The sequence below is a fragment of the Anabrus simplex genome, chromosome 12 (assembly GCF_040414725.1).
Source record: "Anabrus simplex isolate iqAnaSimp1 chromosome 12, ASM4041472v1, whole genome shotgun sequence".
Taxonomy (NCBI): domain Eukaryota; kingdom Metazoa; phylum Arthropoda; class Insecta; order Orthoptera; family Tettigoniidae; genus Anabrus; species Anabrus simplex.
Genome location: NC_090276.1, coordinates 3,855,765 through 3,878,521, shown reverse-complemented (window position 1 = coordinate 3,878,521; position 22,757 = coordinate 3,855,765). Strand labels below are relative to the sequence as shown.

Here is a 22,757-nt window from a genome sequence, read left to right as displayed (position 1 = left end):
ATTATTATTATTATTATTATTATTATTATTATTATTATTATTATTATTAGGGGCTGCCTGGCCGAGGCGGTAAAGGCGTGCTCGGTTTGCCCGGAAGGACGTGGGTTCGAATCCCCGTCAGGAAGTCGTAAAATTTAAGAAACGAGATGTCCACTTCCGGAGGTGCACATAGCCCTGAGGTTCACTCAGCCTACACAAAAAATGAGTACCAGGTTAATTCCTGGGGGCAAAAGCGGCCGGGCGTAGAGCTAACCACTCTACCCTATCACGTGCCGAGGTTACGAATAGTGGAAGCCTTTACCTTCCACCACTCCAAGGGCCTTCATGGCCTGTACGGAGATGACTTTGCGTTGCTTTTATTATTATTATTATTATTATTATTAGTTTATTATGATGTTTAATATTACTTTATTGTGATGATGATTATTATTAATACTTACTAGGAGAGCCTCCGTGGCTCAGGCGGCAGCGCGCCAGCCTCTCACCAGTGATTTCCGTGGTTCAAATCCTGGTCACTTCATGTGAGATTTGTGCTGAACAAAGCGGAGGCGGGACAGGATTTCTCCAGGGTACTCCGATTTTCCTTGTCGTCTGTCAATCCAGCAGCACTTTCCGCTTTGTCCACCACAAATCTCACATAGAGTGACCGGGATTTGAACCACAGACTCCAGCGGTGAGAGACCGGCGCGCTGCCGCCTGAACTACGGATGCTCCTTCCGTAATACTTCAACACCAAATCATATTTGTTTCCTGGATCAGTGTGCCTCATTAGTGCTCTCATATGATCTGTGGACTTATTAATTAATTAACTGGAATACGGTGCTAGATTTCGAAGATCCAAGCAACCTTAGACCAGCAGATACTTCCACAAACGACGGAGGTCTATTTATAGCTTCAGTTTTCCGTGACGTGGCAGCTGCAAAGCCAGCTTCTTTCCCCTTCAATGGCGTGTGTCCATGGCCCTCCGTAAGTATGTTTGTTCCACCCTTCGCCACAGTTTCTCCTTGGCCGGCTCAGGAGCAGGTGTGTGGCTAGTCTCAAGGCCTGCTGAAGCCATGCGGGCGCTAAGTGGACCGGACCGGTACATCTCTGTGGAAGCAGCAGCTGCCGCCTCGCCGGCCGTGTCTTGCCCTCATCCGTAACCATAGCGAACCATCATTCTCTCTTTGTAGAAAGCCAGCGGAGAATGAGCTTAAATAAAAATAAAAGAAAGCTATTAGAAAAAGGAGCGTGCAGCCGTTTTCTCTTTAACTGCTATTGCCTGAGTTAATCAAGCGGATTACCGGGAACCTAAGTAGATTATAAATATCCTCCTTCGTCTGACCTACGAGAGAAAAAGAAATATAAGTCTTTAAAGCTTACTCTATCTCTTATTCTGCATGTTGAATGTATACAGCACTTATAATTGATATATTTTAAGTACTTGTTTGACGTCGCACCGACACAGACTGGTCTTACGACGACCATGGGGTAGGAAAGGGCTAGGAGTGGGAAGGAAGCGGCCGTGGCCTAAATTAAGACACAGCCCCATCATTTGCCAGCTGTGAAAATGGGAAACCATGGAAAAAACATCTTCAGGGCTGCCGACAGTGAGGTCCGAACCCAGTATCTGCGGGATGCAAGCTCACAGCTGTGCGCCCGTAACCGCGTGGCCAACTCGCCCGGTATTATTATTATTATTATTATTTTTACTATTATTATGTAATCAGTTTACCATCCACGGTTGGTTTTTCCATCGGAATCAGCGAGGGATCCCACCTGTCCTGCCTTAAGGGCAGTGTTATGGAGCGTGAGATATTTTGTCGGAGAGATACAACTGGGGAAGGGGACCAGCACCTCGCCCAGACGGCCTCACCTGCTATGTTGAACAAGGGACTTGTGTCAGGATGGAAAGATTGGAAGGGATAAACAAGGAAGACGGAATGGTAGCGGCCGTGGCCTAATGTTAGGTACCATCCTGGCATTTTTCTGGAGTAGAAGTGGGGAAACAACGGAAATCCACTTCTGGGATGGCTGAGGTGGGAATCGAACTCTCATCTGCTCAGTTGACCTCCCGAGGCTGAGTGGACCCCGTTTAAGTACTCGTGCCACTTTTCAAATTTCGTGACAGAGCCGACAATCGAATCGGAACATCCTGGGGGGATATTTAGTGGGTCTTTAAATCACATTTCTGTTTGTGGCATTAACCACTTCATTCCTCGCACTTAACGCGTACTTTAGCTGGTGTTCTACAAAACATACTCCAGACAGTATTCGTAAGTTTTAGGCTGAGGTGGGCGGTACGGCAATTTAACTTGAGGAAACAACATTGTTATACAAGTTCGCAGCAATTAGGAATGTGGCAAAGTTCTTTGTCCGCCTCCTCCATCCATCATAGGCTGCCTCTTTAAACACACAATTGGGGCCTCACGTTCATATCAGAATGTCGTCCCTCGTCAACTTAAAGCGACTTTACAAGTTTAAAAAGTGAAGAGAGTTTGGAGAACACTTTTTTATTCTTTTTTATGTTCCTGCTATGGTAATGGAGGGAGTCCCTCCCTCCGTATCGATCTCCAGCTGTCGACTGTGATGCAGGGAGATGAGCATTGCTTGAGCCAACCGCGGAGGTCAGCATTTAACCTGTAATGACCTCAACATGGTGAATGAATAGTGGTGGTGCAGTTGTACAGAAACGCAGGGTTCCTAGGTTCGATTCTGAATATTAGGAATTATTTTTTTAACTGCCATGCATGTCGTTATAGCATTGTTTCCATACACATCTTCACATGTATGGTCTGAGATCAATCTTCGTTGCGAGTTCTTACTATCGGAGGCCCTTCAGGACGTCAACCTCATCAAAGGAGTTAACGAAATGAAATGAATGATGTGATACACAATAGCAGGAAGGAATATGGTGAAAAAACCCGGTCCAGCACATAACGTACTCCTGTCGAATAGCGCCAGGGAGTCTGTTCAAGGTTTAACGTCCCCATCCGAATATCCAACCATGCCCCCACTCCATGTGGAATAGTATACAGGGTTTTGACACGCACTGTAGTGATTAGAAATTGTATACTACCACCTTGCCGGACAACATTCTGAAGATGAAATTCCAACGGGACACAGACCGGCTAACCACGTTGTCAGACCTCACTCGTTAATGATCATGGCCACAAGAAATTATATTCTTAGGACATGGCAGCCAGCAGACAACGAAACAATTCTTAGGCTTATGAATGTTGACTGGGATAATTAGAAACTACACTGAACATTTCATATAGGTAATTATCCTCAATATTCAAGAATGTTTGACTCTGTACAGTACATGTCAAACCTATCCTCAGTTTTACTGTAAGTGTTAAATGGGCATTTTAATCCCAGCAGAGAAACATGACAGTGAATGTACTGAAATGAAATGGTGTATGGCTTTTAGTGCAGGGAGCGTCCCAGAACAAGTTGCACGTGCCATATTTAGGTCCTTTGATGCGATTCCCATAGGCGACTTGCGCGTCGTGATGAGGATGAAATGGTGATGAAGACGACACTTACACCCAGCCCCCCGTGCCAGCGGAATTAACCAATTATGGTTAAAATTCCTGACCCTGCCGGGAATTGAACCTAGGACCCCTCTCTCCAAAGGCCAGCACGCTAACCATTTAGTAATGGAGCTGGGCAGTGAATGTTTTAAACGATGGCTTCTAAATTTGGAACATGTATTTCTTACACATTCCTTAGATTACTGAAATCAGCGCCTCCGAGGTAAGCTATAATCAGTAAATTAATGTTACTAGAACCGAGCTCGATAGCTGCAGTCACTTAAATGCGTCCAGTATCCAGTATTCGGGAGATAGTAGGTTCGAACCCCACTGTCGGCAGCCCTGAAGATGGTTTTCCGTGGTTTCCCATTTTGACACCAGGCAAATGCTGGGGCTGTACCTTAATTAAGGCCACGGCCGCTTCCTTCCCAGTCCTAGCCCTTTCCTGCCCCATCGTCGCCATAAGACCTATCTGTGTCGGTGCGATGTAAAGCGAATAGCAAATGTTACTAGTTTTACGGGTTCTGGTGGACTCCGAGATGCTGGAATTTTTCCGCAGTACCTTCAAATACTACCTGAGTGAACCGAGATCGAACCTGCAAAATGAGATACTCAGGCCTACATATTATTATTGCATTCCACATGTTTAGACGTTTATAGGTTAGGATGTAAACTTCCTGAAGCGTATAACAAGTATACTCTAGCCCGGATAACAGTTTTGCTTTGAGAATTGCATAAACATTAGGAGTCCGTCCTACCGGAACGCCCTAAAAGTTATGCTGTTCTCATTACACTACGGAAGAGAGTGTTATGGCACTTCCTACTAGGCGCATTAGATTGCATTCTAGCCTATATTTTCCGGAACATATTATTATTATTATTATTATTATTATTATTATTATTATTATTATTATTATTATTATTATTATTATTATTATTATTATTATTATTATTTAAATATAGGCTGCTTGGGATATTCCAATTATTAGTTTTTATGAGTCAAACATTGCGTGTTAATTTATATCATTGTGGTTTCCATAGTTGTGTACAACCACAAATATTGTGGTTTGAGACTTTGTGGTACTGGCTGAAACTTGTTTCTGACTGTTTTTGTTTGCTTTTTGTGTGCAGGAGAACCAACGTGTTTCCGTGAAGGCTCTGGCTGGCGGGCAGTCTGCTCTCCAGGAGAAAATAGAAGGCTTACAGGAGCAGGTGATGAACGTGAGCATGAACAGCGCCGAGGAAAGACTCGACGCCCTCGAGCTGCGAATACACCGCCTGCAGGTTGGTATCCCCTGTCCTACAATACTATTCTCATTCAGTTTAAAAAAATTAAGTTGTCTTCTTAAGTCAATAATATCTATTTTGAGAAACGTCGTAAATAATCCATTTCTTAATAAAAATCCTAAATGTAATTTTTGTTGTTTCGAAACTTTAAATGTTAATTACGTGAAGATTCTTTGAAAGCTGTAGACTGCGAAGTACATTGAAGGTACAGTAAAAGGCTCGCTAGATGGAGTTGAACGGCAAAACACACGGGAAGTGAGATTATCCACGCATTAAAATCTCCAAATTGAAAAATACCTTTTTACATAATCTGTTCATCTGTGGGGGAGGTAGCAAATATAATGACAGGTTACAGAGTCTTGAAACTGGTATATAAATACCAACAAAGGGAGGGCATCTGCCCAATCAGCGATACGTTTTTTTTTCGGTAAATTTATGTCGTATTGTAAATCTTTGCACCGAATTTCCCGCCACTCCATCTTCTGTAATACATTATTACATCAACCTCTTGTGAGTATGGAACTGGACGGCAGTGTGTTACCATGGTGATCTGCTATTGACAGGTCGCTCCTGCTGTGGACGCAGCCTGGAGTCCGCTCAACGACACGGACTTCAACATCACCGCTCCCACCACGTCTCCTGCCAGCAATACTGTGCCGGGATTGGTCAAGGAGTTGGGGAAGGTTCAACGGGAGTACCAGAGTATCGTGCGTCGATTGCCCTCTGGTGAGTCACTCTGCAGTTCTTGTTGCATGACGCTTACATGTCCTACTGTTGGTTCTTAGGCTAGATTATACTGGTATTTTTTGAGTTGTGTTCTCTTGACAGGGTGTGGCTGCACACTTTTTGCAATGCTCCTTTGCGTCTCTATTTTCCTTAGCAATATTCTCTCTTTCTGTTCCCCACTAGTTCATCAGTGAGAAGACGTTTTGTATTCATGCTGATGTTCCATGCAAACGGAATATGTATTCCACAATTTAGAGGAGGTTTGGGGTCGGGCTGAGTGGCTCAGACGGTTGAGGCGCTGATCTTTTGACCGCCAACTTGGCAGGTTCGATCCTGGCTCAGTCCGGTGGTATTTGAAAATGATCAAGGACGTCAGCCTCGTGTCGGTAGATTTACTGACACGTAAAAGAACTCCTGCGGGACAAAATTCCTGCACCTTGGCGTCTCCAGAAACCGTGAAGAAAGTAGTTCGTGGGACGTAAAATCACTGTATTGTTTTTATTAGGAGATTTGTAATATTAATATGACATTCTTTGAAAAGAAAATTGAAAACTCTGACCCATTTCTTTGACAGTTCCAAGAGTTCCATTTCATCCAGTTTGTCAGATTTAAGTTCTTCAACCGACGCGTATGTAGCAATAGAGCAAACAAGATCAGGGTTATTCTGGCCCACGTAATCTTCATGTAGGGAGAGTTGCATAAATAGAAGGGGTTCTCACATCCCAAGTTGGACAGCTGGCAAAATGTGCATTGCTTTCCTGTATCTGCCATTGTCTTTTAGTTCTTCTTGCCGTTTTGAATTTCCGTTGGATAACTCTCTTAATCTCTATCCCGTTTATGATTTTCGGGATCATATTTATTTTTCTTGTAGCAATTTTCTCTCTTGTTATAATTGCTAAAATGAACGAAGAACTTGAAATGGTTTGGACACGTCCAACGCAGAGACGAAAATCAACGTATTCAGAGAGCCGAAAGTATTGAAGAATAATATACATAAAGAGGAAAAGTAAATCATACGTGAATGAGATCCTGCAGAAGACTTCTGAGGAAAAGAAACTACACTCTGAATATGGTACACCAAAGAAATGGGTACTCGGTTCGTATCTACGTGAGTAGATAGGGCTAAATACTTACGGCATAGAAAAAAGAAGAAACTAATAATAATAATGTTATTAATTTTACGTCCCACAAATTACTTTTGTGGTTTTGGAGACGCCAAGGTGCTGTAATTTTGTCCCGCAGGAGTTCCTTTACGTGTCATTAAATCTACCGAGACGAGGCTGACGTAGCCTATTTGATTACCTAGAAATACCACAGAATTGAGTCGGAATCGACCCCACAGACTCAGCATGAGAAGGCCCAGCACTCGACCACCTGAGCCACTCAACTTGATGGTTCTTTTTTATATTCTTTGTATGTTTGTACCAATTTTTTATTAAGGTAATACCGGTACAATCCTACCATGTTTCTTCGTGTAACACTGAGAAAAATTGTGAATTTATACCACTCTCAAGAAAGACACCAACATTTTTGTGACTTAAAATCGAACTTTGGAACCGAGATAATGTAATTGGGAAGGAAATGCCAGTGGCAAGCCACACATTCACAGCAGGTAATGCGGTGTTTTAAGTGCCCTAGGAGATAAGAAGTTGAGCAGCGGTTGCCATGCCAACAGACATCCCTCTCAGTCACTATCGATTACAAGGGCTTTCTTCACTCTAAATCGTGATCAGAAGTTTTAGCACCTCCATAAAAACTTTTAAGAGCGCCATTGATTTCATTGTCTTTTCATTTAGTGGCGGAGAAGCGGAGAAGACGACGGCAGCAGTTAAACAAGCCTGTGAATTACCATAGTAACCTGCTTCTCCAGAGGTGTAATTAAAGAGGACCCAGCACTGAGCCTTGGGGAATTAAATCGAGGAGAATGTTTATGTCACCACCACTGAAAGGAACTTAGGCGGGGGCGGGAGAAGGTACGGGCATTGACCTCAGAGTACTGTAGTGTTCATATGAGCATATATTAATGTTGACATAATTTCTTAGCAGACAAAGTAGGCGTCTCCATAGCATGAAAAATTAAGCGATTTCCTCAATTGTGCCGACATATATGGGGCTAAAGAGCCTGGAAAGGTTTTACATTTTGAGTCACGGACACCTCTTATCAAAATAAGAAAAAATTTCGAAAAAAATCACTTCCGGCCTAAATGCAGTTCAGGAAAAACAGCATAAAATCGCTTGTTTCTCTACTCATTTCTTTTTGATTTAATTCCTAGACAGATTAACTTATTTACATAATTCTTTCTGTAGTGTTTTCCTTGGTTCAAGACCCTCGTGCGGTTTTTATTTTTTTGAAAAATTTCCACACCGAATGTAGTTATAAGGGCTTAAGTGGAACTCTGCACTGACTCACATAAGGACTCGCAGTGGTGCTTAATTGAAAAAATACATTGACTCATATCAGCGCTCGAACTGGCAGAAAAACTAAGGAAAACTGCTAATCTGATCGACCGGATAACGATGATTAAGGAAAAAGGGTTGTAATTTTTAGATTTTTTTTTTTTTTGCTATTTGTTTTTACGTTGCACCGACCCACCTATCTCTTATGGCGACGATGGGACAGGAAAGACCTAGGAATGGGAAGGAAGCGTCCGTGGCCTTAGTTAAGGTACAGCCCCAGCATTTTCGTGGTGTGAAAATGGGAAACCACGTAAAACCATTTTCAGGGCTGCCGACAGTGGGGTTCGAACTCACTATCTCCCGAATACTGGATACTGGCCGCACTTAAGTGACTGCAGCTATCGAGGTCGGTATTTCTAGAAATAAAGAATATACAGTATTGTCATATTTAAATACCTAAAATTTGTAGCTTGTATCCCTAGGATGTTTTCAAAATTGAGTTGCTTGCCTGTGGATTTTCTTTTTTTCTTTATGCTTTTATCACCGTCGAAGCCAAGTTTTATAAAGAATGAAACACATTACCTCCGAGATATACAAACCTGTGGCATTACTCATTATAAAGTACCCTATATCACTCGTTGAAAGAAATAATGAGGTGGTTTCTTCGTACTTGAAGACGCTCAATTGACGCTATTCAAAGATCATGAGAAAGAAAGAAGAACTAGTTGATGATGAGCGGAGTTCAGCATCGATTTTCTCTGCGCGAGTGTGTTTGTGTGTGACCTGCAAGCACGAATTAGAATCCATAGCCCTCTGCAATGTGTGCACGAATTAACAGTAGACTAACGCTTAATGATTTTTGCGGAGATAAAAGGAAATAATTGGGTTTAAAAAAAAAAAGAAAGAGAGGAACTGTGTGGAACTAAATCTGAAAACGTAATCTGCGGAGATTGCAAAAGGTTACATGCGGGCAGGCGCATTCTGTTGTAACAAGCAAAGAGATATTGTTGTTCTGTAATTGCACTGACACTCTGAAACAACAGTATCTACCCGAAATGAAACTCCAGTCTGGAATGAAAAGTAAAATTACACTTTTATATTTATATATTGCAAATTCGCTCGCTGCTATTTTTTTTATTCACCTTCATCATTTTTTCAGTACTACTTAACATCTCCATTTTATTCTCATTATGATTAAAATGACCCAGTGTTCAATCTCTGTCACGGTCCTATTTTTAGGTTTCCGCAGCTATACTTTGAATAGTGGCTGCTTGGCCGACGTGGTAAAAGCATGCTCGGTTTGCCCGGAAGGACGTGGGTTCGAATCCTCGTCAGGAAGTCGTAACATTTAAGAAACGAGATATCCACTTCCGGAGGTGCATATGGCCCTGAGGTTCACTCAGCATACACCAAAAGGTACAGCCCCAGCATTTTCCTGGTGTGAAAATGGGAAACCACGTAAAACCATCTTCAGGGCTGCCGACAGTGGGGAGCCGGGCGTAGAGCTAGCCACTCTACCCCATCACGTGCCGCGGTTAACAATGGTGGAAGCCTTTACCTTCCACTCCTCCAAGGGCCTTCATGGCCTGTACGGAGGTGACTTTGTCTGTCTTTGTCTTATACCTTGAATATTATCATAACAGATGGAACTGAGGGCCTATCACTCGTTCATACATTTACTTATTTGCATAACGATTTGGATGCGTTCAACATTTCTATCAACACACTCAAACGCCGGGTTTATTATTATGATTATTATTTTCCTAACTTTGTGCCCAAATAAGGAGTGCGATTAATCTTATTCAGCAGATGAATTTGCTTTCTTCTCCTCCCACAATCTCTTCATCCTCTCGCTGTATTTTTTCTTCCGTTCTTCACTCAATGCTGCGATGGTTCTTATCTTGGTTTTTTTCAACAAAAAGATGTTTGTTCACCAACGTTCTAACGTTAGGCCTGTTCCATATAATTTCACTGATTTCTTGTAAGTCCTTTTGGGTTTTGATCATCCAGTTATTTTTAATTTTGAGTGAGGAGGCATAATTAAATATATTTTTAGTAAGTCTTTCCTTGTCCATTCGTTGTATGTGGCCATAAAATTTCAGTCGTCTTTTTCTAATGGTGTCTGATACTTTCTCAGAATGTTGGTATAATTCAGGAGACCTCCTTTTCATCCTTATTCGTTCTATTCATACTGGCCCAAAGATTTTACTTTCTTGTTTTTGTTAGTGATGTGCCTTTAGGATTAATTTAATTTCGAGTTCCGAGGTACTGCTCTTTTGTTGTACCAGTTCCATTTGATTGTATTAGGCTTTCTGTAATTTAGAAGTTCTCTCTCTGCTTCCTTCACGATTTAATCCGGATGGTTGGATGATTTCCCATAAGTATTTGAAATTATTTACCTGAGGAATTTTGCCAAACTGTTTTACCAGAGGTTGTTTATGTAGGTATCAAGCAGATCCTTCTGTTATCGAGTTTTCTCATATGCGATTTGCAGGTCAGTTTTACATGCAATTACATGAAGTTTTTCCAGGGACTGAATTGCTTCTTGTCTATTGTTAGATAGAATTACCAGATCATCTGTGAAGGCCAAACATTTGACGGGAATTCGATCCTTTTCATTATTATTATTATTATTATTATTATTATTATTATTATTATTATTATTATTATTATTGTGGAGCCTCCGCGGCTCAGGTGGCAGCGCGCCAGCCTCTCACCGCTGGGTTCCGTGGTTCAAATCCCGGTCACTTAGTGTGAGATTTGTGCTGGACAATGCGGAGGCGGGACAGGTTTTTCTCTGGGTACTCCGGTTTTCCCTGTCACCTTTCATTCCAGCAACACTCTCCATTATAATTTCGTCTCATTTGTCAGTCATCAATCATTGGCCCAGAGGAGTGCGACAAGACTTCGGCAGCCGACACAATTCCTATCCTCGTCGCTACATGGGGGTTTCATTTATTGCGTTCCTGACCCGGTCTAATGACTGGAAACAGGCTGTGGATTTATTATTATTATTATTATTATTATTATTATTATTATTATTATTATTATTATTATTATTATTATTTATTAACTGGGCATTCAGGAGCTGCCTGGCCGAGGTGGTAAAGGCGTGCTCGGTTCGACCGGAAGAACGTGGGTTCGAATCTCCGTCAGGAAGTCGTAAAATTTAAGAAACGAGATTTCCACTTCCGGAGGTGCGTATGGCCCTGAGGTTCACTCAGCCTACACCAAACATGAGTACCAAGTTAATTTCTGGGGGCAAAGGCGGCCGGGCGTAGAGCTAACCACTCTACCCAATCACGTGCCGCGGTTAACAATGTGGAAGCCTTTACCTTCCACTCCTCCAAGGGCCTTCATGGCCTGCATGGAGGTGTCTTTGTCTTTTTTAACTGGACATTCTGTTTGTTTCTTTTTTGTTGTATATATCGCAAAAAGCGTTTCAGCATTGTCATAGTTGATGGGATTAATGAGAGATGTTTGTACTAGTGTTTTCTGTTGATCCTCTAGTTTGCTAAAACTTCAGGCTCTTTTACGTGATCCTGTACGGTTACTTTTCTTACTCTCCGTCATGTTGGAAGTAATTTTTTGTTTTCATTGTTTTTCAGACTGCGGCGCAGTGGCTGGTCCTTCCGGACTGTACCTCATTTCTCCCGGATCGGAGGGCGCAGCGCCTCTCGTCACCTCCTGCGACCAGGACACTGGTGCCGGTGGGTGGACGGTGGTTCAGCGGCGAGTAGACGGCTCCCAGGACTTCAACCGCAAGTGGGCTGACTACGCCGAGGGCTTCGGCTCGCCATCTGGTGAGTTGAAGCGCTAATGACAGTTATCACAGCAGTATTAGCTTAACCCTCCCTCCCTCCCGCCGAGCGAGTGTGCGTGCGCTATTGTTGCGGCCTCCCCATTGTTATACCACCCTGCGTGTCCGCCCGTTCTCATGGTAACTCACCACGTATTGAGTCAAAGAAACACATGTCTACTACAAGATACAACTGCTCCCTCACAATACGAATTTAAAACCTATACAATCATTTAGGGCTGTCATCCAGGTGGCAGATTACCTATCAGTCTAGTCTGTTCTTAAATGATTTCAAAGAAGTTGGAAATGTATTAAACATCTCCCTTGATAAATGATTCCAATCCGTATTTTTTTTTTCCTATAGACGAAAACTTATCCCAATTTGTCCTCTTGAATTCCAACTTTATCTTCATTCTTTGAGCTTTTGTACTCTTAAAATTTCCACTGAAGATTATTCGTCTACTATTGTCATTCCAAGCCATCTTAGGAGCGCGCCGCTGTGAGCTTGCATCCGGCAGATAGTGGGATCGAATCCCACTGTCGGCAGCCCTGAAGATGGTTTTCCGTGGTTTCCCATTTTCACACCAGGCAAATGCTGGGGCTGTATCTTAATTAAGGCCACGGCCACTTCCTTCCAACTCCTATGCCTTTCCTATCCCATCGTCGCCATAAGACCTATCTGTGTCGGTGAGACGTAAAGCCACTAGTAAAAAAAACCCGCATCTCTCCACTGACAGTTCAGAAGATACTGTGATTAGTCGAGCATTTCGTCTCCTTACTCCCAAGTCTTTCCAGAACAAAGCGTGCTGCTTTACGTTCGATGGTGACGGTCCCATACACTGGGACCATGCTCTAATTGAGGTCTTATAAGCCCTGTCTTTTACATCCTTACTACAGCCTCTAAATATCCTCACAACTACATGAAGAGCTCTGTAACCCTTATTTACAATCCGGTTTATGTGATTACCCCAATGAAGATATTTCCTCAGTGGCTCAGTCGGGTGGTATTTAAAGGTTCTCAAATACGTCAGCGTTGTGCCAGTAGATTTACTGGCACGTAAAATAACTCCTGTGGGACACAATTCTGGCACCTTGGCGTCTCTGAAAACCGGAAAACAGTACTTAGTCGGACATTAAGCCATTACTATTATTATTAAATATCCTTCTTCTGAACTGGACCGCATCATAAAGTTATGGGTATGATGTTCAACTACTGTTTGCTGTTCGCTTTTACGTCGCACAGACACTAACAGCCTAGTTGAAAATTGGCGACCACGGAAAAACACCTTCTGGATGGCCACCGATGGGGCTCGAACCCACCATCAAGTAGAATAACACCCACGGTATCCCCTGCCTGTCGTAAGAGGCGACTAAAATGGGGTCTCAGAGGCTCCTAACTTGGGAGCGTGGGTTCTTGACCACGGAGCCCTCAGCTGAGTCCTGGCATTGCTTCCACTTACTTGTGCCAGGCTCCTCACTTTCATCTATCATATTCGACCTCCCTTGGTTGACTCTTGTTCCTTTCCCACCCCGGCGGTATTAGAGCACTCGAGGCCTAGGGAGTCCTTCAATTCCACGCCCTTCGAGGCTCTTGTCTTTCTTTGGCCGATACCTTCAGTTTTTGAAGTGTTGAATTCCTTCCATTTTTCCTCTGATTAGTGTTATATAGAGGATGGTTGCCTAGTTGTACTTCCTCTTAAAACAATAATCACCACCACCACCTGCTGTTTACACTACACTGTATCTTCTGGTGTGGGCTACAATAAATTTGTTACTTTCATTGATCCGTCTCCTTGGCTTTGATGACATGAAAGTGACTGAGGTATGAGTGATGCTAGTAATGCCGTTTCTTATGCAGCCAGTCCCTGCTAGAATGTAGTAAAAATGTTGCTCATAAGGTCGGTTGGTGTATGCATTCCAATGGGCTTGGCAGACTAGCTTCTGCCTCTGTGAGGAAAGCAACGGAAAGCTACTTCACTTCACATTTCCCTAGTAGGCCTCTTCAGTGACACCTAGGCTATCTATGACAGCTGTTGGCGGAGCTGTGGAGGATCAAAGCAGCCTTCGGGCTGAATACCCAGCATACCACCACCACCATCTCTCGAGTACAACCCAATAGCTGTATGGAACGAAACTCACGTTCAGCGTGGACTTGTTGAGAGATGTGTGTGTTCTGCACGACAGTTCTGTTGATATACAATAGAATGCTTGTTATATACCGCACCAGCCGGTTCGTTTCTACGCCACCTAGCACTCCTAGTCCTGTCACCGCCTTCTAAGGTAGACTGTGCGGCACACAATTTAAAATGAATGCCGTCCTCTTCGCTGTCTTCTCCTTGATGTCCCCGGTGGGTATTCCCGCGGCAAAACACACAAACACTGGCTCGTAAAAGATTCCTGGCTTCAGACCTCACCTGTGTGTGTTTGGCTGTGTGAAATCCCTGGCGAATAATACGACTGGAGAATGACAGTTCCTTCAAACGAACAGTTTTATGGCGGGTTACTGTGCCGGGAGCAACCAACTTTATTGCGAGGTTGTCAGGTTGACTCCGGGGCTGGCCACCCCACTCCTTGCTTCATTCAGTTAAAATGTAGCCGCTTGCTTTACAGCTCGGAGAAGCTGCACCGTATTACCGCCACATCCCAGCGTAAATAGGTTTATTTAAAATTTAACCAGGTTGTTCTCTCTGAATAAATTAGGATTAAGACAAGTTTGTTACGTACAGAGAACGATTATTTCTTAACCCTTGGGTCGGTGCGTTTATCAAGACGACATTCTAATCCGTCTAACACAGAGCTATAAATTACACTACCAGAAGCATTGATTGAAGCTGTTACCTGCAAGTCGTACGACTGTGGAAAGTCGAGACTATACATCCTTCTTCTTCTTCTTCTTCTTCTTCTTCTTCTTCTTCTTCTTCTTCTTATTATTATTATTACCAAGCGAGTTCACCGTGCGTTTAGGGGCGCGTGGCTGTGAGGTTGCATTCGGGAAATAGTGGGTTCGAATCCCAATGTCGGCAACCCTAAAGATGGTTTTTGTGATTTACCATTTTCGCACCAGGCAAATGTACCTTAATTAGGGCCACGGCCGCTTCCTCCCAACTCCTAAACCTTTCCTATCACATCGTCGTCATAAGACGTACCTAACTGTTTTGACACGACGTAAAGCAAATTGAAAAAAAAAATCTTCCAAAGGTACTTCAATATGCGTTTTCTTAAGTTGTTACCATCCATTCTATAGATATGTCTAAAAAAGTAGCACCGAGCTCGATAGCTGCAGTCGCTTAAGTGCGGCCAGTATCCAGTAATCGGGAGATAGTGGGTTCGAACCACACTGTCGGCAGCCCTGAAAATGGTTTTCCGTGGTTTCCCATTTTCACACCACGCAAATGCTGGGGCTGTGCCTTAATTAAGGCCACGGCCGATTCCTTCCAACTCCTAGGCGTTTTCTAATCCTATCGTTGCCATAAGACCTATCTGTGTCGGTGCGACGTAAAGCAATTAGCAAAAAAAAAAAAAAAAAAAAAAAAAAAGAGACTGATTCGAACACCAGTGCACTCTACCGACTTTGTTGAGAATTAAGATTTTAAATATTAGAATTTCTCATCAACCAGTCTGTTAGTCTATGACAACAATACTTTGTGTCACATCTTGAAGTGAATGTTCCTTTTTCTTTCAGGAGAATTCTGGCTGGGAAATGAAGCCCTCCATCGGCTGACGGAAGGCAACTGCACCTCGCTGAGGGTGGACCTGCGCGACATCTACGGCAAGGTGTGGGTGGCGGAGTACTCCGAGTTCTACGTGAGCTCTGCGCAGGACGGCTACCGTCTGCACGTAGCCGGATACCGCGGTAACGCCAGCGACGCGCTGGACTACCAGAACAGAATGCAGTTCAGCGCCATTGACTCCGACCGCGACATCAGCAACACACACTGTGCAGCCAACTACGAGGGCGGCTGGTGGTTCTCCCACTGCCAGCACGCGAACCTCAACGGCCGGTACAACCTGGGGCTCACCTGGTTCGACGGCGCTAGAAACGAGTGGATCGCCGTCGCCTGGTCCGAGATGAAACTCAGACGTAGGGAAGTGTGCACATCGTGATGATGATACTACGTCTGTTCTCCCCTGCAACAAGTCTGTGTTCCTGCTAACGCTGTGTCGTAGACACAGGACTGGAGAGAGCGCTGTGTATTAGCACAGAGCGCGTATCCTCAAGAAAGTCTGCCCAGAGTTTCCATGGAAACTATAAAACAATTGACTGCTTCCATACAGAACCCTGTCCTAGCTTGAGCGCTAGTATCGCTGTCTGATAAAATGTTTTTGTATGTGTTTAGTTTCTCCTGCAGTGTGTCTTGGAGCGTGCAAGTTCTTGTCTGATAGTGGGCCTTGGCGTGACGTACGGAGAGGTTTTTGAGGGACTTGGAATTTTAGGCAAACTGAACTGACAATTTTTTATTTTCATCAACCTGATAGGGTTTGATTTTTATGTATTATTCTAACCAGCCAGGTGAAAGAAGTAGAAACCGTTAAATTGGTAGAGAAAGCATCATTTGAAATCATGCAGTACTCACGTCAAATAATATTTTACAATTTTCAGTGGCAAAAATTTCGAATAAAATAACTATTTACGTAACGAAATATGAATGCGTAATAAGCACTTTTCGGACTCGTTGCATGCGACAGATAAAAAGTCTTATTTTCAAAATTTACAATTGTAAACAACAGTATGTAAAAACATAACTTTTACATACTAGTACGTAAAATTAGGTCATTTAGAAACCAGAAATATTTTAGTACTGAAAATTCACTATTACAATTCGGCTGTCTAAAAACTGTTATACCCATGCAAGGATTAAAAGCAATGTACTTCCTAAACAATGAAAGGAACGTAGGTTGCATTTTCTATACAGTACTGTTTATAAAATATAAAATACCCCCTTTCACAAGACGACACGCTCACAGAAAATACTAGTCTTCAGCAGTGTGACAGACTTGCGCAAAGCACTGACAAGTCTACGTCACATTTTGGAAGAACGCTGCGTACAAAGCCTCATTGTGTATGTTCTGTGGGAATCTGTTCCTAAATGATTTGTATTAGGCTGGTTCAGCTCTGTGAATGTTGAACCTTGTCGATTTTGTATACCAAATGTTTTGTACATAATAACAATATGTTATTAGATAGTTTTAGCAGACCTGATTCCTTCATTAGATCTGTATGTTGATAAGAATGAAAGGATGACGTCAGTTTTGGTAAACATGAGTGGTCCTTCTTTTCTTTTGCTCTTGCCTTTCCCTTGTTTTATTTTTCACTGCGGAGAAGTAGCCTCAGATGGCCTTGAGCTGGCTCTCACTCAGATGGTTCGCGTGCCATGTTGTGTGTAATAGCGCCGCGAATCTAACCTCAATTATTTTTTTCTTAGGATCAAGTAAGCGGAGAGAAATAACATGGCAGTTCTCGGATTTTAAATGAAGAGGTCATTACCTGGGTGTTGTCATGACAGTGTTTGTTCTTGTACATTAGCGGTACCGGAACGCTCCTTGCGCGTAAATTACACGGCCTTGTTAACTAAAATGACTGTAATAAGCGAGTGCAAGTAAACGTTATACATCATAGGTTAAGTGCTGCATGAACTGCTTCATTATACATGGAGAAACAGGGTTACCGGTATTTAAAAACAAGGGATAGAGTAGATATATTGGAATCTTTTAGGATATTAAGATTTTTCTTCATAAAGGCTCGAAATCTATTAAAAAATATTGTAAACTTGTGTTTAATTTTATTTCAACTGGAAAGGCGTATAAATTATACCAAATTATCACAATTTTCTTCTGTAAGAAACAGTACATTTCATCGAAACATTTATAGATAGTAATTTATTTTGTTTGGATTTATCATGTTTTCTGACCCAATCGGTTCTTTTTTTTACGATTTGTTTTACGTCGCACCGACACAGATGTGTCTTATGGCGACGATGGGACAGGCGGCCGTGGCCATAATTAAGGTACAGCCCCGGCATTTGCCTGGTGTGAAAATAGGAAACCACGGAAAGCCATCTTTAGGGCTGCCGACAGTGGGGCTCGAACCCACTATCTCCCGATTACTGGATACTGGCCGCACTTAAGCGACTGTTGCTATCGAGCTCGGTATTATTATTTCTAGGTGGAGATGTTGCTTTGATTATGAGAAACTAGCAACGAGGTCCAATCATAGTGGACCTCGGATTAACCGATCGTGAGCGCCTGCCTTTCTGCCACCCTCGATGACAAAATGTAACTGGCTTTACATTGCTCATTGATTGCAATAGCAGATGCCATTCGCAGTTAGTTTTAACCTAATATGTTTCAAAATATCCTTTAAAATATCTTAAATCTAAATAAAGTGGCATAAATTGCTGGTTAGGTCCTTTATTTTAACATTGTCGGCTTAACCCGGCCACTTCGTTATTCGAACAAGGTTTGGTCCAGAGCGGACCGATTGAAAAGGGCCTCCACTGCAATAATCTTTATTATATATAACATTATTAGTAAACTAGAGCAGTGCTTTACATCCAGTAATCCCCGCCTTATTTGCGATAATTGAATTGTATTAATTATTCCTTTCCAGAAAAAGAAAACACGTTTTAACAGATTGAATTGTAAAGATGCTTTTAAGCATCTGATGATCTTCGTATTCTTAATCAGAAATTAATTACTCCATTGACACTTGGGAAAAGTTTCCATTGCATTACCGTTACATTTTATATACGGTCATGTTTCGTCTTCGTTGAGAGTTTTGTTAGAGCAACATTAAATATATAATATTTGAATATTATTATTTAAAAGGAATCTATGAAAATGCAGTGATACATATTGCTGACTTCTAAAGATGATTACAATCCTGACGTTGCTATGGGTGCGTTCTTTGTTAACAGAGCCATTGTTGCCATTTTGAAAGATAAAATTTATAAATATTGTATAATATTGTTTTTTCCTTGAGATTTACGCATAAAGCGGATGTTAAGATGAAGAAGTAGGGCATTATATCCAAAGATAATTATTATTATGTTACTTTAAGCTGTGCACACGAATTACCATTGATTGTATAATATGAAGTCATAGTCATATCGTAGTTAAGTGAATGAGTGGGTGAATGTGTTTGCGAGGATTAATGTGGTATGTTAATTAAATTATTGTGTATGGTATTAGTACAAGTCTAATTCTTATTTTGTTAAGTTGGCAGAACTTCTTATAAAACACAGAGACATTTGACTGATACATTAAAAAAAGAACAGAAATTGTCATATGTAGGCTCTGAAGTAATGAAAATCAACTATCGATTGTATGGAATAATGATTTATCAATAAAAATATTCTAAAATATGCCATTGTTAATGTGGTCATTATATTAGGAGGAAAGGAAGTCAATGAGCGATGGTAAATTACTGTTTAGATTATGATGAATATAGAGATAAGTAGCAATTTCAGTTAAATTAAGTGAGGTGAATCAAATATTATTATTATTATTATTATTATTATTATTATTATTATTATTATTATTATTATTATTATTATTATTATTATTATTATTATTATTATTATTATTATTATTATTATTATTATTATTATTATTATTATTGTTTGGATCGGGTAAATGTCCAGGACATCAACCAGAATCAGCTATACGAATGTATATAACTCCGTATTCAAGAAATCACATAGTGTTCAAAAGCAACGTAAAGTAATCCGTCATAAAGAACAAGCATATCCATTGAAAACATTCAAAATCTTCAAAAGTCTTTTACAATCAATAGTTTTTTTTTCATTATTGAAACTGAGGAACTGGGTGTAAGGACAACTTCATATTGCTATAATCTATTTCAAAGAGAATTGGTTTCAGACTACACAAAAAGTGAAGAATACTTTCTATCACATCTACTGCTCAAGAATGTGAAAAATAAATCGTTCTTACCAGAATTTGTCAGTTCTTACGAAGTCACCAACATTTGTCAAAAAAGAAAAAGGTATCTTGGAATTTAAGAGAAAAGGAAGTACAGTAATTAACATTTTGGTTCATAACCTAAACATATCCGTCAATTTGACAAATCTATAGTAGTTATAGCTCATTCTTATTTCAAAATAGTTCTAAACATGTATGGGATATTTCGTCAGTGTTTTTATGTAATCCATTTCTAGAAAGATTAACTCTATTCATTACTTTCGTCCCCAATATTCTTTCTGGTGAATAACCTTACGTTATTAAAGGGAAAGTGTATCGGGGATAAGATTGTTCAGGCGGTACCTAAAATTTACGTAAGATATATTTTGCATCAGTAATATTTTATTTTTTCCAATGTGATATCATCCGATCCTTCCACACCTCATTAATTACCAAAGTCAAACTTCATAAAACGAATTCCTGATTGAAAAACAAAACAGTGAATTCAAAATAATACGATTATGACGTCAAAGAATGGACCGTGTCTTGTCTGGAGACTTTGCCAAGTTTTGCTACTCTCATTTATCTGCCATGTCAGCCGCAGATGATAAATGAATGGCGCCATCTTTCTCTCTTAAGCTCAAAGATACTTTTAAAACAATGAATAGGTTTTAACACATTAGTTTTATTAATTAATCTTGTGTATATTGTAATGCCATATTGTGAGTGTATGATAGTCAGTGAAGATCTCTTCGTACCATAGAGAGGTTTTTAGTCATTATTTATAAATGTATGTACATATCGTGAATGTGTCAATATGTGTGGTAATCATGAAAAAAAGACATTGTGTAATATATTATAACAAGTCCTTTAATTAAAAAGTGTAAATACATGTAAAATATACAAGCGTATATATTATATGATGATAATAAATATGCATTTAAACTAAAATAAAACAGACTGATGTTATTTCGAATGATACACCTCGCAGAATATTCCTATACCAGTGGAAATGGTAGCTGGTATACCTGTACCAGGATCCTTTACATGTATCAACCTGCATTCAAAATACGGGGCATATTTTGGCAAAAATGTAAATAATATTATTTCTTTGTTTGTTTTGCGCCTTTGGCGATCTAGGGATCGCATTGAACTTAAGGGGAAGTGTACTGACATAAACATAGGTAAGATGTGTACTAGAATATCTTACTCCATTTTTGCAATATAAATTAAAAACTCTCAGAACAGGCAAATTTGTATTTTTTTCTTAACTGTTAGCATCCTAAAAGTTTTTTATTTCCATGATCAGAAATTTAAAGTACCGTATCTGAAAATAAAAAAAAGTAAGAATATTTTTTGTTCTAACGGAAGTCTGTTATCACACACCAAGCCTATTAGGCATGATTCTGAAATTTTGCTTCCTGAAGTAGATCTATTACCTGAAACTTGGGGTGCACCCTAAAAATAAAATTGTACTATATTTAAAAATATGGAATAACACAATTTTGTAGTAACATTGAAAACTTTTAAGAGGCTAACAGTAATAATAATAAGGCCTGGTGCAGGTGTTTTGTTTTGACACCCGTAGGCGACCTGCGTGTCGTGATGAGGATGGAAAGACGATGAAGATGACACATAAACTCAGTCGCCGTGCCAGGGGTATCGAAAGTGACTTTCAACCTATTAGGTCGTGTTACGTACACTTAGAACTTGTTGAAGAGATGTTAAGTACAGAACAAAAATGGCCAACCAGACACCAGTGGGATCCAAACCCACAACTTCCCGATTTCGCGTCAATTATTATGTGTGTCAAAGAGGGGGCGTGTTCAGTCCTTGTAAGTCTACACGAACAATACTGTTTCCTTAACATGGAATAAACTGATTAGAGAGATACATTCATGACTCTGAGCTCTAAACAATGCCATAAAAGTTACATGTTACAAATCACTGTAGAAAAAAAAGTACATTAAAGCTCACAGTAAGTTCTATTTTCGTTCCTAGAACTCAGCAACTCTTAATGATATGATAATATATTGTTGAGTTCTGGTAGTGGCTCTTGCTCATAAAAGTTGTTACTATATTCCTTTAACAGGAAAGCCATGCTACCCATCGACAGCATTTTCCCACAAACACCGCCACAATCCTTTTTCAAAGATGAACACCAGTTTGTGTTACCCTTATGGTACAAGAACGTAAAAACATGATCAAATGGTATAATAATATTTGAATACACTTACTGGTTAGCACTAAAACGTTTGCACATGAACAATAGTCATGTTTCTCTGATAAAATATCATAAACAAAACATATTAATTTCAAATGTGTATTATTTGTTGCAACGCCTGTAAGATCTGAAAGACAAAATCCATTATTTTTAGAGTCCGAAACACTTTTCTAAAAACAATATGTTATAACCTCGTATAATGAAACTTTTCTATTATATTCATCTTTGTTTTAAGTAGAAGTTCTACAGAGCATGTAGCGTTACTCTCTGCGCTCCACCAGTAGCACCGCAGCATGACGAGCTAAAACAAAGGAAAGGTTATTCCATTGATGCTTAACTGACAGCTCGGAACATACCACTTATTCAAGTAGCTCGTCTCCTTTCTCCCAACTCTTCCCCGCACAAACTTTGCAACATTTTTTACGCTACTCTTTGTCGGAAATCACCCAGAACAAAACGAGCTTTTTTTTTTCAGCAAGAAATAGTAAATATCTTGGTTTCAGAAGGTCAAATGAACTGTATCGCGATTGACTTGTCTAAACCATTTGATAGGGTGGATCATGGGCGACTACTGGCAAAAATGAGTGGAAATTGGACTAGGCAAAAGAGTGACTGAATGGGTAGCTATGTATCTAGACAATAGGACTCAGACAATTAGAGTAGGCGAAGCTTTATCTGACACTGTAATAATTAAGAGGCGAGTTCCTCAAGGTAGTATTAATGGACCTTTATGCTCTTATATGAATGAATGATATGAGTAAAGAAATGGAACCAGAGATAAGCCTTTTTGTGGATGATGTTATTCTGTACAGACTAACAAATAAGTAACAAGATTGTGAGCAACTGCAAAATGACCTCGATAATCTCATGAGATGGACAGCAGGCAATGGTA

At 40.7% G+C, this 22,757-nt stretch overlaps 1 protein-coding gene across 1 annotated transcript in view; it reads left to right on the top strand.

Annotated features, from left to right (window-relative positions):
• The window catches only part of sca (scabrous), a 108,545-nt gene extending 92,717 nt beyond the window's left edge, over window positions 1-15,828 (top strand). Inside the window, exons 5-8 of the mRNA XM_067156527.2 lie at window positions 4,647-4,799; window positions 5,366-5,528; window positions 11,534-11,728; window positions 15,407-15,828. Coding sequence (XP_067012628.1) covers window positions 4,647-4,799; window positions 5,366-5,528; window positions 11,534-11,728; window positions 15,407-15,828 — 933 coding nt within the window. The remainder of the gene's footprint in view (window positions 1-4,646; window positions 4,800-5,365; window positions 5,529-11,533; window positions 11,729-15,406) is intronic.
• The last annotated feature ends 6,929 nt before the right edge of the window (window positions 15,829-22,757 follow it).